The following is a 16,623-nucleotide window of genomic DNA, read 5'->3' on the forward strand; positions in this document are numbered from 1 at the left end:
CGTGTTTTAGTAAGCGCCCCGAAAACAGCAACAGCACCAACCAAATAGTTGTTGCAAAACATGCACTTAGTAGCCGGAGGCTAGAAATTTACACAGAAACGATATTCTCTTGAGCAAATCCCACTTGTGTGCTTACAATTACGGGCAATGTTTCGCGCGTGACGTCACAATCGCAATCAAATTATTTCATTCGAAACGAGGCGTAAGTTGTTTAGGGTTAAGAGGGTTTATACGGATTCAGTCGGTTGTTGCAAAAAGTTCAGGTCGCCATACCGTGCTTGTTTCAAAGATTTTTTTTAATTTACGAGCAGTGACCTGGAAAATTCAATTGTGCTTATTTCCAAGAAACGTGCTTATTTCCAAGAAACGTGCTTATTTTTGACTTACGTGCTTAGTTTTCTCGTGTCAACGTAGCCTACTTATTTTTACTAAATATGGATTACTGGTGATATTGCGCTGTGCTAAACTGTTTTAGACGCACCAGTGCAGACAAGAATGCGAAATATATTAAATTTTTGCAGCAAAAAGCAGAATACTTGTAACCCTGCAGGTTTAAAATTTGGATAGCACAACCTAATTATGAGCGTTTTGGTTCTTACTCTGAGTCGTTTAAGGAAATCTTAAATCATTGGTTGCCTGATCAGTCAGAAACCTTTTTTGTCACTTTGTAAACTGATCTGTTATTACCTCGTGTTTGACGTCATATCGAAAATTGCGTAGAAATGGAGCAATCGGATGATCAATGCAGTCGCTTTAATATTACGCCACAATGACACATTCCGATTGGTCTCGTGGAAATAATCAACAAATTCACATCACGTGTAAAACAAGCCTGTTACGCATGAGTTGTTACGACATACCAGGTCATAAGGGTTCGGCGTGACAATAAATCGGTTACATCAGCATTGTTTGATATTGGGCGCAAACAATGGTACCGACTGTGGCTCAACACAGGCTGTTGTTATTGTATGTTGTGTGGCGTGGTTTACTAAAGATGTCTTTTGAGATATGATAATATTAATTGTGCCGTCATTAGTAGATATAAGACATATTGTGAGTTGTAGAAAGCAGTAAATTCTCGTGCTGCAGCAGAAAGTGCAAACAGGTTTAAAAAATTACTTTTTTATTTTGGTGGTATGTGTAGCAGCATAACAACTTTGAAATTTCAAATAAAGGATATTCGATTGCCTCTGCATGTATTTTGGTAAAGGTCCTTAAAGGCGCTTATTTGCTAAAGGCATGATAATTACTGCTAAAGAGGGCTCCAGACTACCATTTCGAACTTCACGATGGTAAATTTTTGGTACTTTCTAATCGTACATACTGTAGTATTACTTTAAAAGGTTTACTTTAAAAGGTCATTTCATTAAATTGTGCGAAAAAGAAAAAAGTACGCAACAGGGCCCACAAACAGAAGATTACCAGCGCCGAACGACGCGATCGCGACTGTAGGAGCAGGTACTCTGGTTTCTCTTCACACGCATAAATCTTTCGCCTTTTACTAAAGATTTCCGTGGGGAGGAACATTTCAATGAGTCTTTTCTAATTTTTCTCCCCTGCTCTGGCGGGGTTACTGTTGTTGTTGGGATTGCTTAAGTGATACTACACCGAAGAGCTAACATACAGGCTTTTCCACGTTTAACTTTACGTCTTGCTATATTTCTTCTTGAGCTGCTAAAATATCATGCAGTTCAAACTTGGACATTTTGCTTGTCTTTCGACATCAAACTGTGTTTTAAGATAACGTGTCTTTAACTTTTATCTACTAAGTCTTAAACCAATGGACTCGAAAAGTAAAACATTGATGACTCAACTGATAATAGCCCTAGGCAGTATCGTCGACCGCCAAGCAACGACATATTGAAATATATTTCTCAAAGCAGAGGGGGCGGAGCGATTCAAACAAAGTTTTTCGTTCGTTTCCTCACATAAATAAGTACATGTTTCACCGAAAAGATTGATACATGCATCTTTAACACTATAATAAAGTTGTTTGTTTCAAATTAAAGTTTTGTATGCACTATACAGTATGGATTGTCATTTTATAAACCTTCATTGCCCGAACACTGTAGTTCCAGAGCCGATGGTCACGCCTCAACGCGTATCTAAAGCGGGTGTCACGTGGTCAGGGTTTGACAAATGACGTATGAGCCTCGTGTAGAAGTTTTGGTAAACAAACCTCGTGTTGTGGAAAAAAATATGTTTTTGCTGCAGGGAACGACGTGCAGCGTTAAGTGTTTCTTAACCGCATGTGAATTCGGAGTTCAGAGGAAATTGATTCGGGAAATATTACGCGATTTGCATCTGTTAGGTATATTTGTAACATTCAAAAGCGCAATTGGATTGCTGTGAGATTTATTCTTTATTTACGCCAATATGTGATAAAATTTAATTAGGCGAATCTGTTAGGGCTGTATTTGTTGCTAAAAACATCGCATTTTTCCTTGAGTTAGGTACTCTTAAATATACGCTTTGTAATAAAAAACAGATCACTTTTTTGTGTTATTTATTGTTTAGCCTAATATGACTTCTGGTTTCATTTGGTTTGGTTTGGAAATTCTTAATTGCAGCTTATTAACTTGTTATAAACATTTTGTTCTCATAAACCTTGCAATTAGACCTGTTTTATAATTGTAGTAGTTTTAACTTAGTTGTTTTATTGGGATTGCTTGATATTTAGACACAAACATAATCATACCTTGGGGCATTTTTGCTGCGGTAAATTTTTCTGAAAACATGACAAAGCTTTTTGCATGTTTGCAACTATGTTGCCTTGGCATTGTAATTTAAAATGTTTGGCATACTTTCACAGAGCCTACTAATTATCAATAAATCATGTAGCCTATATATGTGCAACTTTAAAGTCCAGAAGAACCTGTCCTGGTTTTAGGTTGCACAATGGTTTGCATGGTAAATAATTCTGGTAAACATGCATCAATTCAGCACCTTGTGCATACCCCATAATTATTGCAGTTTTACTAAATTATATGTTATGTTTTTACAGGTAATACAAAGCATGTATAAAATACTAAACATGGATTTTTAAAGTTCACTTAATACTGACTAGGACTGCGTTGTTAATCAGGCAATTGTAAACCAGGAGATAAGGTGAGGTGTTGTTCAATTTTGGCTGGTGATGATTTTGTTTTAGCTGAGCCACTGATAGCAATGTGTCACAAAAGTCTTTGATTTTTAAGTGATTCACTTGTCAAGCAAAGTGTCATAATATACATTGGTTTATGGCATCACTCGTCTTATGTATGGTAAATTGTTTTGTGCATCACAGTTTCCTGTAAATAAATAATCTTTATGGACAAAAATAGAACATACAAAACAGTGTTTAATTGATGACATTGGAATAAATGGAATAGTTTTTTGTATTTGAATTTCTTTAGCAGTAAGAATTGCATGTTTAATGAAAATTTTCCAATCAACTATTGGTTAAAAATTATATTCTCAAAATTTACTTCAGTGCCTGATATTGGATGTTATCATGTTGCATCATGGACCATCGGTAACTGCCAATGGCAGCATGCATTACAAAAAATCTAATGGGACTTCAAATCAAAGTGCTAAGACGGTAAAGAGCAATGTTAACAGTGCAGCCATGAGCATCCCTATTCCCTCACAGGTTGGTTTACTTGTGTCATTGTGGGTTGTAAATGATGTTTATGCTTGGATGGGCAGCTGAGTTTTGTTACACATTTACATAACCGTTACGGTTACAGGCTTTTTGAGAAAAGTCTTGAAAACTTTGTTGTTAACTTTATCATCGTATATTTTTTGCATGTCTGTATTTTGAAGATAATGACTGTTTCAACACCATGATATCTATGGCACAACATTTTTAGGCTAGTAAAGGCCACTTAACCATCACAAGTATAAATGAGCAGCACAACTTAAAACAGTTTTTAGCAAAAACCATCAAGTTAATCTGTCATTTGTACAAAATGCCACAGCTTGGCATCCAAACCTTTCTGCGGCTAGGCTGCATGTGATTGGTTCATGTGCGATGGCTTACATAGCCATGCCCAGCTTTTAATTATGAGGTTCAAATGTTAATGTGTAGGCATCCAGTCTTCATCGTGGGACAGTTAATGACTCAAGCAGCTCGGGTGATTCCATAGCTGAGACTAGGAATGACTGTGATGGCTCCCCTATAACTGGTTGGTATTTTGTAAATATTGTGAGTTTTGTGATGATTTTAGATTTGTCTAAATATTCACAATCTGGCGGCATAGATGGCTTCAATTGGTAGTTATTATATGTCCATGTATATACTTGTTTGTCTTAACTTATTAATTTCTGTTTTGTGGTATATATATATATATATGTGTGTGTGTGTTTTTAAAACTAAGCTATTGCCTGGTATAGACAAATGGCAGTTATAAAGTTTGAAAATATACGTTTACTATCAATCTTACAAAAAACACATAGTGCACAATGCAGAACATGTTATAAACATGACCACAAACTCCAGATCACTTTATTCAATTGAAGTGTGGTGTTGTGCCTTAAGCGCTATTGTGAACTGGAAAGCATGGTCCCACTGTTTGTCTTCCATTGATTTTTGTGGCGACAATTGATTCATTGTTTGCTTTTGTTCCCCACTTTACGGACATTTGCGTTTTTATAGTACCCCGTCTTTTCCGGATTTCCAATAAATTGCTAGGATAAAGTTTATGTATTAGTTTTGTTTCTGTTGGGAATTCAGCAGTATATTGATACATTGTACCCTATGTGATACATGGTTATGTTGTTTACCTTGTGTTTTTTTCAATGCCTGATGCAAAAACAATTAGATGACAAATTGCATTCAAAAAACCTTCATAATTCAAAAACATCAAGAACAATGTTAGGAATTCCACATATTCATTACACTCGAATTAATTGAGTTAAATTTGTTGGCAGCATTTTCAAGGTCGGTAAACAGCAACCAAAGTGGAACGCCAATGAACGTGTACAGTATGTCACCACGAAGCACTTCAGTTATGTTCCAATACTACAGCACCCCTCGTGGTTATTACCAGCACAAGCCTGTGTCCCGGTAAGTGTCTGATTCAAATGAGGATCGAGTTATGATCGATGTTTGTTTCCTTGTAACATAAAATGATGACATGCTGCACGTAGCCAGTGTCAAACTCTGCCAAACCTTGTTGAGCCTTTAATTGCTTTTCTATTGCCTAGTCTAAGAGGTTTAAAACTTAATTTATCGATAAGACCCCAGATACATGTGAGGAACTTTTTTCATTTAATTACAAGTTTATGTATTAGTTTTTTTTTGGCATTTAACTGTTACAACATATATTTTAACATTTACATGCAGAGCAAGAAGCAACGACTACAACAATGGTTTTGCCCACCGTCGTCTTATGATGAGAACCACAAGCGAATCAGAAAGGATGCCACTATCAAATGGTTCAGAAAGCCAACTACAGTCGCCTCCACAAAGATCTTCTGTTTTGTCTGGTAAGAAGCACTACCAGATACAAACTTTTTTTTGCAAAGTATTTTTTTGTGAGTGGAGGTGCTGCTAAACAAATAATTTTTAAATTATATGCTGAATTGCACACTGAATACTGAATTCTCAAGAGATTTAAACTGGAAGTAGGGCCACAAGTGTATTACTAGCAAGATAATTTTAAAAGTGAAAACAAAAAAAAACACCAGAACAAAAAATATACCTTTATTAAGTGATGATGAATTTCTTTGTTGTATTACCTGTGTTCAAAGCTTAACAATTAGAACCCTGAAATGGTCCGTTGCATGTGTAAGCTTTTGTCGTGATGCATTCAATCGACATGGACTAGTGAAGAAGAAAACATGTATTGTTGGGACAGCTTTTTGGAATTGTTAATGTCATATATGTGAAACACTGTAGTTGACGACATTAACAAAACATATCAGCTGTGTTTGAGTTTGTCACATAATGCATTGAGACATTGCATTCATGTCCCCGTTATCAATTAGTCAACTACAAACAACAGAAATATCAAGCTGAGTAATTTTGTATCATAAGTTATTTTTGCCCAGCAGCATATCATGCCGGCACGTGTATAGCTGCGAAGCATGCTGTGCTAATGCAGTTCCACACAGGATGTGGCTGCAAAAGAGTTCCGGAAATATGCAAATACTTGCAACACTTAACACATTGCTGCATTGATTTATGTTATTCCAGACAGTTAACAATTTTTGCTCCTCTATTGACATCATTGTGTTTTAGTTTTCTTTTTCTTCTATATTTTTGTCCTGTATGTAGTTTAACAGGTCCTTTTTTATTGTTAACAGAAACTATTAATTAACTTTGTCAAAACAATGTTTTTTATCTAGCTTAGTCATATTGTTAGCAATATATGGAGAATTACATTTCCTTAATCCTGTTTACTCTTAATTGTTTACTTTTCATAATCTTATGACCAAAGAATACTATATCAACATAAAGTCCTTTATCTTAAGTTTAACCAAAATTAGGTTGGAACTTTTTCAACTACATGTTTTGGCAATGATCCACATTAAGGGCCACTCTCATGATGTCTGTTAAAGCCATAGTTTATCCAACCTCCTCCTCCCAGCGGTATCTCACGTGCGATATGTCTGGTTAATGTTCCACACAACCGAGCTCAGCCTAAAGCAAACACACCCATTCACACTCTACGACAAATAATAAAATGAGCACCATTCTTCTGATATGATGAGTAAATATTTTGTTCACAACCAGTTGCAGACAGGCAACTGCAGTTTGTTCCGTCGTGTGGTTTTTGTGGGTCTTGTGTGCACTGACTACCGGTAGCTTTATTATGTCATCAAATTACAATGGTCTCCTTTGATCTTTACTGTTTTTCATCAGATCTTGGGTAGTTTGATCTGTATAGGTTTTTTAATATTCTTGGATACCAGAATTAACATGGTTTCATCAAGTGAACCAAGAAGTTTTTATTTATTTTCACTACATGTTATTTGGTAAATATTAGTTTGTGGTGATGTTTATTCAAGCGCTACAAGTTTGTGAATTTACAGTTGTATAGTTTTAGCCTATGAGAATAGGCGTGGGTTGGGCCTAACTCCCTGGTTACGATCAAGCAATTCATTGCGGAGCCACCTTACAATGGAAGTTCGTAACGCTGCTTGACTTTGAATGTAACCACCAATTATTTTTTGGGTGGAATTTCTTCTTGCTGTGTGCTATTAAATTGTCACTACAAAAAAGCCCACAATTTGTAAATTCTTCTCAAAATGTAGTTAAAAAATTTTTGATACATTGTCAAAAATATACATATTATCAGTTTGTGTACAAAAAAATACTTGTTTTTATTTGGTAATAGCTGTTTGTTGATGAAAATAATTCGATATTTTTTCGAAGACCTCTTTACAGTGTTTCATCACTTTGTGATTGTTTTGTAAAAATTCTTATTCCTATACATGATATCAAGCAATGACACAATAATGCTAACCCTTACAATGTGACTTTGGAGCTGACTTGTTGTTGCCTAAACAGGAAATTTGTTTGTCCCTAGCTTGTTATTTGTCTTGTGCCTTACTTGACAAACAGGATGGCATCGGTCGAAACATCCAATGTTATTAGTGTCAGGGGATGTGTTGTTTTTTTGTTTGTATGTTGGATTACCAAATGACTCTTTGTGCCTAGGCTTATGTAATTTTAATTAAAAACTGAAGCTGTATTTAGTTTTTTTGCACAGATATTCTGCTCCAACTGAAAAAAATCAATTTATGATTTTGTTACTATTTCCTTCCCAAAACAAACATGGTTTCTTGTTTCATTGAAAGAATATATAATAGGTTCTATTTCCCAGGCATTCCTGTGGTGACACAAAATGACGTCCAGGAGGACCCAAGAAGACGTGCTTGGTCGGAATCTGATTCAAACAAAAAATCGAGTATGCACAGAAGTCGTTTATCTGCCCTGAGAAAGTTGGGCAAACGTTTATCTCGAAGTGGGAGCCTCAAGAAGAAGAAAGAAGACTCTGGATCAGAAAGTAATTTGCTTTTCATAATTCTAATGTGTGATATTACATTGCAATTTTATATGACTGGTAATATCAACAATATTTACTGTAAAAACCAATGAATCTCTTTTATTTCCATATGGCTCCTTCACATTAAATCAGGTGTAGAATGTCAAGTTTTCATAAAACCAGATTCACAGTGTTGGTATCTAGAATATCTTTTAAAATAATTCTTGCAACAAATCTTTTTAAAATGTATTTCTGAATATTGATTTAATGTCATGCTTTCAACATTTGTTTCAGGTAATTTAAATTCAGCTGCTCCAAGCTCAAATTCACTCCTGAAAGTTGAAGAAGGAAGGCAGATGTTTGATATGAACGAAAGGTTGGATTTTGTGTATCCTTGGTAGAATAATTAATTCCACTTGTTATGATGTTTGCTTTAAATTTTAAACATGCACTATATTCACACAAACATTCATTGATTAGCTGTTAAGTTTGTGTTTTTTAACAGCATTGGTAGACACAGCACTGGTTCGGGAAGCGAATTAGGAGAATCGCTCGCAGCAATGTCACTTCATGAAGAAGATGAAACAACGCCAGTTCACAGCGACGCCAACCACAACAATTCAATAGAAACAACACCAGTATTCCGATCCCCGCTTTATATCAACCCTGAAGCTGACTTGATCTACCAGCGGTTTTTTGATGGTGGGTGTGACTTGAGGTTTTCTTTGCTTTTTTAGGGATGTGACATATTTGTGTGTAGGGTTCACTAATACCAATACATTGTGCTTTGTTATGTTAGCCTCATGGCGACAGCAAGAGTATTTATTATAATCTTGGCACCTGACTGGATAACTTTTATGGTTTTATTGATGCCCAACCCACTATATTTCTTATTTTTTCATTCAAAATAGAATGATTTGATTTAATATTTTGCATCCCGTCCACCACAGAATTATGAACAAGTACACAAATGAAATTTAGCATCCCAACACCGTCAAAAAAATGTGTTGTGTTATTTTTCCAGCTAACATATGCTTCTGTGTAGCATCAACAATGTCAATGTGATTCTATATTTTTCTTCAGAACACACTTGTTACGACATCATGCCGACAAGTTGCAAGCTTGTTGTGTTTGACACTGGCCTAGTTGCTGGAAAAGCTTTTCACGCTCTCATTGCGAATGCCGTGCGATCCGCTCCCTTATGGGACTCCACCTTGTCACAATATGTCGGAATGTTGACTGTTACTGATTTCATCCACGTACTTACAACATGCTACAGGTATTTTTAGCATTCCATGGTAAACCTTTCACAATGCAGATTGCTGAAGTGTAAAACTATGCCTCATATCATCATATAATAGTTTCATTTTCTTTGTGCTACTTAAATGTTATGATGTGTCAAAAATATGCTATTCTTACCTAATACAAGTTGATTTTACATTTAGTTCTGTGCAATTACATGACAATTGGTCAATATTTTTAACATCACAGGCAAACTGTCATTTTTGTTTAAGGCAAGGAAAAAATCTGGAATTATTAGAGGGTGAAACCCTTGCAACTTGGAGGAAACTTCTTGGTCAGCAACCCCAGTTTGAAAGCGTTACTCCCAAAGACACACTTCTCCATTCACTACAAACATTGTTTGTGGGAAATTACCACGGGCAAGTACCTCAATGATTAAACTTTTCTCTAAATTTAACAAATAAATTTATGCTAAACTTTCCAGCTTGTTGTCAAGAAACCATTTACTGTTACACAAAAAGTTACTAGAAACATTCAGTGTCCAGGGGACATTGTCCAAGGTTGATGATATTGTATGCCCAAGTCTGTGTGAAAAATTCTTATTCCTTAAAGTGCACTCAGGAATCTCAGTGTATTGTTTACACATGTGACATGCATTTCCAATATATCTACAACCCACTTTTTTTTATTTTTTCAGTGTTCCAATCTTTGATCAATCAAGTGGGGACATCTTGCATATAATCAACCACAAGCGAATTCTGCGCTTTCTCTTCCTCTTCATGAACGAGCTTCCGACCCCGTCTTTCATATCGAAGGTAATTCAAAACATTTTTATGGCAAATCGAAGCCAATGGAAACAAAAACATAAAAAGTGTGGCGAAAATAATTGTGTGAGGCCATGCTATGTTTCATACAAATACAGTTATCATAACTTTGAGTACAGAAGCACAGGTCAAATTGTTTTGCACTTTTTTCAGCCCTGATTATTCTTCTCTCTTTATTAGCTGTGTGTGATTGCCTGAGTTAGTGATGTCAGTGTTTTGGCAAATGTTTCAGGAGTGTATATTGTATCTGGAGATTATCTCTTTCTGATGAAAGTTTATTTGTACTTTGATTAGAAACCACAAAATGATTTTGTGATCAAAAGCCCATAAGCAAAAACAAACATTTGTAAAAATTGTATAATGCATTTGTATTCTGATCACAAAACAGGAACAAAAAAGTTCGTTTAAAATAATCTTCATTTGTTATTTTGTTTGCGTTGTTTTGTTAGCTTAGCTCTTGGAAACGATAAGGATGCAATTATAGCCAGTAATGCTACAGTCAATGAAGCCACATAATTGCAGATACCCTAATTACACAATAAATTATTAACTTTGCTGTGAAAGCCAGGACCTGGGGTTACACTAATATTTTGCAGTGCCCACTTTTATAACATGAGCAGAGGGAATGGTCGAGGCTGTTACGCCAAAATAAGTAGAAAATATGACCCTGCATGCCACGCCCCCTTTTCATCTTCTTTCAACCAATCGTAGCCCACCGTAGTCACGCCCACAATTCTCATAGTAGTACGCAGTGGGAAACCCGGTTGGAGGTGGTGGTGTTGTTGACCTCCATATTTTAATTGACCGCATGAATGTTGCAGGTCACGTGTTTACTACGCCAATCACGACTGAGATTAGAAATCACGAAATGCTTTAACGACCATGCTTGTTTATATATTTTTAAAATGCAATGGATATATAATAAACAACAGTCGAAACTAAGCAACGTTCAATATTGAAAACCGGTGACCAATATGAACCGTGTAACGTGATTAAGTAAAACGTACATGACCTAAAGTGTTAGGTCGTAATTCGAATCCCAAGCACTTAAAGCAGTTTATCTTAGTCGGGGTTTGATAGCACAGCCCTTGGATTTCGTACCAAACAGTGACGAATTACAACCATCCAGTATAATTGATTTATCTCCTTAAAAAAACACCGTATGTCACATCACGCCTCGCTCCCAAGTCGTCCGCTCGCAGCAAACCCCTGGAAGATTGCTTTTCTAACCGTGTGATTGATCGGCTATCATCCGACTATTTGCCGCACTCTCCTGTTTTGCGACGTTTATCATCACCAAAAAATGTGATAAATTTTCTCGCGCCTAAATAAATATTGTAAAAAAAACCTAAATGATCTTTACAACATTCGCGTGAATGAAACAAACATACAATTAGGAGGTACTGCTCACAAAACTACTGTGCGTGTTTTGAGGGTTGGGCTGTCAGACAACAACAAAAATCGAATGATCTTTTGAATTTCTTAACTGATGGATTTGGGGGATTCACACAACGTTGTGTTTGGGTCATAAACACCAATTTTGCACAAAATGCAACTTTTGACTGCACTATTTTACAAAGATATTCTTCCAGACACGTACGCTCGATCACTAAAAGGTTTTCTGCCGTTTCATTGAAATTGTTTTTCAAAGTTCCATAAAATTTGACCGTCAAAAAAGAAGGGTGGCGGAAAATTTTGATCAATTGAAAGTGCCCGCAAGCAAAGCTCTTGCGTAGCATACACACATTAACTAAATCAACAAATCTGCTTGGAGCCACTTTTCGTGGGCCTTTCAGCTTTATCACAGCCAAACTTCGTAAGTTTTGCGGTTTCGTTAATCTCTATAGCGGGAACCAATGATATGGGAATGGAAATAAACCTTTCATCGAGTAAATATTGATTTCAGAGTATTGAGGAGACGAATATTGGAACGTACGACAACGTCAGCACCGTGACACGTGACCAGCCACTGCACGAAGTACTTCAACTTATCGTCGACAGGAAACTTACGGCCATTCCCGTCATCGACCAAGATACAGGTGATTTATGGCGTATTTAGTTTTTTCGACTACAATTTTTTTGCGGTTTTGTGCAATTATTGTATTTCCCTCTAAGGCCGCAATGGTACTGGGATATTTCAGCAGCGGTGCAACGTTCTGGTATCCACGTACCACAAGCAGCTTTTGTATTGTATCAATAGCTGCACTGAATCCCGCATGTTTGGCATAACACCGCAAACACAAACGGTAGTGCAGCAAAACTGCACCCAGCCCCATTCAACCTCCGTTGTCTGCGTCACAATACCAAATTGTAGACGTCACAGATTTGACCAAAGAGCACTTACACGTTCTCGTGAAGAGTAACAGGGTGCTCTCCCGTCTGCTGTGGGTGCACTTTGTACTCTTCTTGCGTAGTTAGATTTGATGTTTACGGAGTGAAGTGGGTTCCGCCGCTGGGGGCGCCTGAGTGTTTTGACCAAAGAGTTTGCCGCTTGCTAATATTACGACATGCGTTTTTTATTGTAAACAAGTAAAAAAAGCCAATTAAATAAAAGAGAAACAGGTAAATTAATTAGTATATATGCCTTGTTTTTACAGCCATTTGGCAAAATTGAAAATATATGAAGTGTGCAAAAAGGGCTTTATAATTTACGTTACTTAACTTGCGCTGTGTCCCTAGATGTTCTAGTATCATTCCTCATCAAAATCATTCTAATTACGTCATAAGAATAATATTTCCACAAATTACCGCAGGTGAAGCTGTCGATGTTTTCTGCAAACTTGACATGATACCGTTAGCCGCGCAAGGATTGCATTGTGACCTCACAATCAAACTGGGTACTGTCCTTTCCTGTCGTTTCGCCCCCCTGTTCGAAGACGAAGCTGAAATTTCGGACGCTTATACAAGGTTGATTTAAGTTGCTAAGTTGAAATGTGATATTGCCTTTTTTTATCAATAGTGCAATATTTTTTCTTAATTGCTGTTTCTGCAAGTGGGACAGAAAAAGTATGACAAACCTGTAGTGCCCAAAAAGTACTAGCCATCTGTAGGTTGTATTAAAAGTATTGAAATGCATTCGTTAATCCACTCGTATTTAATTTATCATTAATATTGATATTCTGTTCCTTCATACAAACAATATTATTTGGTCGTTAGGTTTTCATCTCCAAAGCCACAGCGCCGCAACATCCAACAAAACACCAACAACCCCACGGTTGCGGCAAGTGCAAAAGGAAACACGAATACTTTGACGTCACTTTTGGACGAATACACGACCACGAGAAAAGTCACAACACCACTCAGCGCCTCAGTCAAAGGCCACAGTGGTAAGCTAGGCCGCTATCAAGTGCGTCAATATTCGTGTTACTAACAAAAAACTGTGTCCAGTTCAACGTCCAAATCCTCTGACCTCCCCTCCGACCAAGCGACCTCCATTGTTACGTCAACAATCGCTTCCTAGCAACGTGGTGCTTAAAGATAGTGACGTCACACCGCGGTCGCGTCATAAATCGATGAGCAATCCGCTGGTGAAATGTAATTTGAAAGATACCATACAGGTAGGTGGAGGGAGGTGACCTTGCCTTTTTTGTCACGTGACAGGTGGTGTACGTAAATCACGCGGATTTCTATGGAAACGCACGTCGTGGCATTGTTGCGCAAACAATGTACATTGTTGTTATTTATAGTTGTCGCCGTTGTTGTAAATTTGTGTCAACAACGGGAGGGTTATTTTTCGTAGCACAAGTAGCTTTTGTCCTAGAAAAACTGGCGCACACAGAAAGTGGCTTAACTTTTGCGCTTGTTTGTAAAGCTTTTACCAAAACTGTCACCCGTAAAATGGAAAATTATTGTTTTGTTTTAGTTTGTGATCGACCTGCTCGTATCCAGTGATGCCAACTTACTTGTGGTTGTTTCACCTCACGACTCTAAGGTTGTCGGTGTGGTCACAGTGGCTGACGTATTGCGTTACATCATCGATCCTCAGGTTAGTGACGTCTTGCAGTCGTCAAATGATGAACATCAGCTAATAGTCTTGTTCATTAAATTGTATTATGTCTTGCTACAATATATTTTACCACAAGATTACATAAAATCTAATGAAAACGGTACTGTGTGTTTTATATTGCAGAGATGCACTAAATGTTTCTTGGGTTAGTGTAGCTCATCAAAATAAACAAAACAAATAATTTCGTACAGGGCAGAAAGTTTCACCCCTCCAAGCGAAAAAAATCGACGACCAGCACCAGCTCTCATCCGATATCCCAGCAGTCATCCGAGTCATCTCTTCCCTCCGACGATCTCCCGTTCGATTGTGACGACACAGCGCCATTGTTTCGCATGCGTCATAGGTCGTCCGATCACGTGCTCAACGATAGCGGCTACACGAGTTCTACTTCTGTCTCTCGCCGGAAGTCATCGGAAACCCGTCCCCCCCACCAAGTGAGCTTCGCAGACCAGTTGAACAATGAACAAGTCAGCAGACAAATGAGCGCGAAGTTCTTGAGAAGCGGAGCGCAAATTGAACGTCTCTAATTGGATTTTGAATGTGATTGGTGCAGGCAACGTCACGTGACGATTGAAACTGTTGTGGCAAAATGATTAAACATACGAAACTTTTTTTTGACGAATAGCAATATCGCGGTTGAACATGACGTTATGGTAGGTTTTGCTATCGCGTGCTGCTCGATGCACACCATAAAGCCTGCTCGGGCATTTAATGACGTCATTAAAAATGATTGTCTTCCCTAATAGTTTGTTTTTCCTTTTGAAAGTTCATCTCACTTGTATACTTTTTGCTTTCACTATGCGTTTTTTCGCCTTGTCTTTATTAATTTTTCGACATTTTCTGGTTAGAAAAACATGTAAGATCGCACCGAAATTCGGGATTTTCCTCGACTAAGCACATTCTTTCAAAACTGGCCACAAAATCACAAACCTTTCTTTCCAGATACGCAACCGATAACTTCGCGTCTTCCTTTTGTGCCGTAACTATTATATATGTATGGTTTATCCCTATACCTCTCCTATTATTGTTTCGCAATGATCAATTCTATTTCGCTGGTTTAACTTTCAAGTTGAAGTTGTGTTTGTAATTTTGCCAAAAATATCATTGGTAAAATCGTTGGTTTTTGGACCGGTACGAATAGTCTGGTTGCTTGGTAACAAAATTGTTTCAATGGTTTTCGCTTAAATCTTATGCTTTCATAGTGGTTTATCAATTGTTTTTTCTGCGTTCGGTAAAGGTGTGTGTTCCAATTTGTTTACGGTGCTATTTCCATGTGTTTTTTGGCGTCACAAATATTATTATTCGCCCCATTGTCATCTCGAACGTGTCAGCACCCTAAACTGAACCTTGCATCGAAAATAACAATTTATTGCCGAGACTTACATTCACCTCAAAGGAAAAATTTACATATTTGTTGTTAGATGTTGATTGTTTAATATTTTTCCCTTACTTTCTGTGGAAACATGTCTATTGCGGTCATTTTGCAAGGAAATCTTTAGCAATGTATTTCCGTTCCTTAAGTTACTTGTTCTTGTAAATGAATTGGCCCACACCCCAAATTCCTATCGAAACGTCATGAGCTTCATCCTGGTTTACTCTTGAACGTCACTGTAGGTTTAAAGTTTCAAGTGCCCACTTTCCCTCGTCTTTCCGTTGTTTTTGTGTGTAATTCACTGTTACGTGAATAAAGGCAATAGAAGTAATGTTCGTTTTTATTAGAGCAATAAAGAAGTTAGGAACATAACTCATGGTTTTATAAATTTTGAAAACAAACAATACAGCCCATCCAGCTGCTACGAAATTTATTTTTCAGATGCTCCGAATATAACTGCAATCATTCTCAATGTAAATTCATTAACTTAATAACCCGTACCATGCTGCAGTGCGCCATAATTTGTATGCGAATAATATAATTTAGGAACGCAGGCAGTTCTGCATTGGTTCCCAACCTTTTTTTCTGCAACTTATCCCCTGACAGCCGATTGTATTTTTTATCGGGACACCTACTGATGAAATTCCGATTCATTTTGTGAATGTTGGCACATTGGCCAATCAAAAAATAAAAGAGCTCTGGTTTGTGGTTTTAAATCAAATCAAATCATGTTTATTTTGCCAAAAAAGCGACTACGCAAAGAACAATATACAAGGAAATGAAACGACATGGGCACCGATAAAACCATGAAGGTTATCGAGTCAGGCGCCCATGTAAAGGTGATTTCCTCACGGAGGATCACCGTCTGTCGTAGTATCGCAGCCAGTCGCACTGGGAGGTGATGGGTTGCGACAAGCTGCATGTGACGAAAAGGTGGCCACCCGGCCGTGCTGGCCAAAGCAAAACCCATCGAAACGCAAACGCCAACTCGGTTCTCAGAACGTTTCCTATGATCCATATCGACAGACCTTAACGTCCCGAGGACAGTCCAAACGTAGTGGTTTTGGTTGGTCGGGATCGTATGGAGGTTGCGCTTGTTGAATCATCTTAGGTCTTGCTGATGGTCAATCGCACGTTGTGATGTTGGTGTGCAGCGCTCCCAGGTCTGAAACAACAACGGATCCTACGGCAGTAAATTGTTTTGAT

At 37.6% G+C, this 16,623-nt stretch overlaps 1 protein-coding gene and 1 non-coding gene across 2 annotated transcripts; both read left to right on the top strand.

Annotated features, from left to right (window-relative positions):
* The first annotated feature begins 1,458 nt into the window (after window positions 1-1,458).
* LOC145887873 (U5 spliceosomal RNA) lies at window positions 1,459-1,571 on the top strand. Its single transcript, XR_014399353.1, has one exon. It is a non-coding gene; the product is annotated as a U5 spliceosomal RNA (small nuclear RNA).
* Window positions 1,572-2,975: 1,404 nt separating this feature from the next.
* Window positions 2,976-15,739, top strand: LOC145898752 (uncharacterized). The gene is made up of 17 exons (XM_082987342.1): window positions 2,976-3,108; window positions 3,473-3,631; window positions 4,070-4,166; window positions 4,912-5,047; window positions 5,327-5,469; window positions 7,812-7,994; window positions 8,268-8,349; window positions 8,479-8,675; window positions 9,057-9,252; window positions 9,488-9,634; window positions 9,913-10,030; window positions 11,946-12,078; window positions 12,793-12,946; window positions 13,196-13,365; window positions 13,427-13,596; window positions 13,902-14,024; window positions 14,237-15,739. Exons 2-17 carry the CDS (start codon window positions 3,494-3,496, stop codon window positions 14,570-14,572), a joined length of 2,523 nt encoding a protein of 840 aa, XP_082843468.1. The 5' UTR covers window positions 2,976-3,108; window positions 3,473-3,493; the 3' UTR covers window positions 14,573-15,739.
* The last annotated feature ends 884 nt before the right edge of the window (window positions 15,740-16,623 follow it).

This window comes from Ascidia mentula, chromosome 1 (assembly GCF_947561715.1).
Source record: "Ascidia mentula chromosome 1, kaAscMent1.1, whole genome shotgun sequence".
Taxonomy (NCBI): domain Eukaryota; kingdom Metazoa; phylum Chordata; class Ascidiacea; order Phlebobranchia; family Ascidiidae; genus Ascidia; species Ascidia mentula.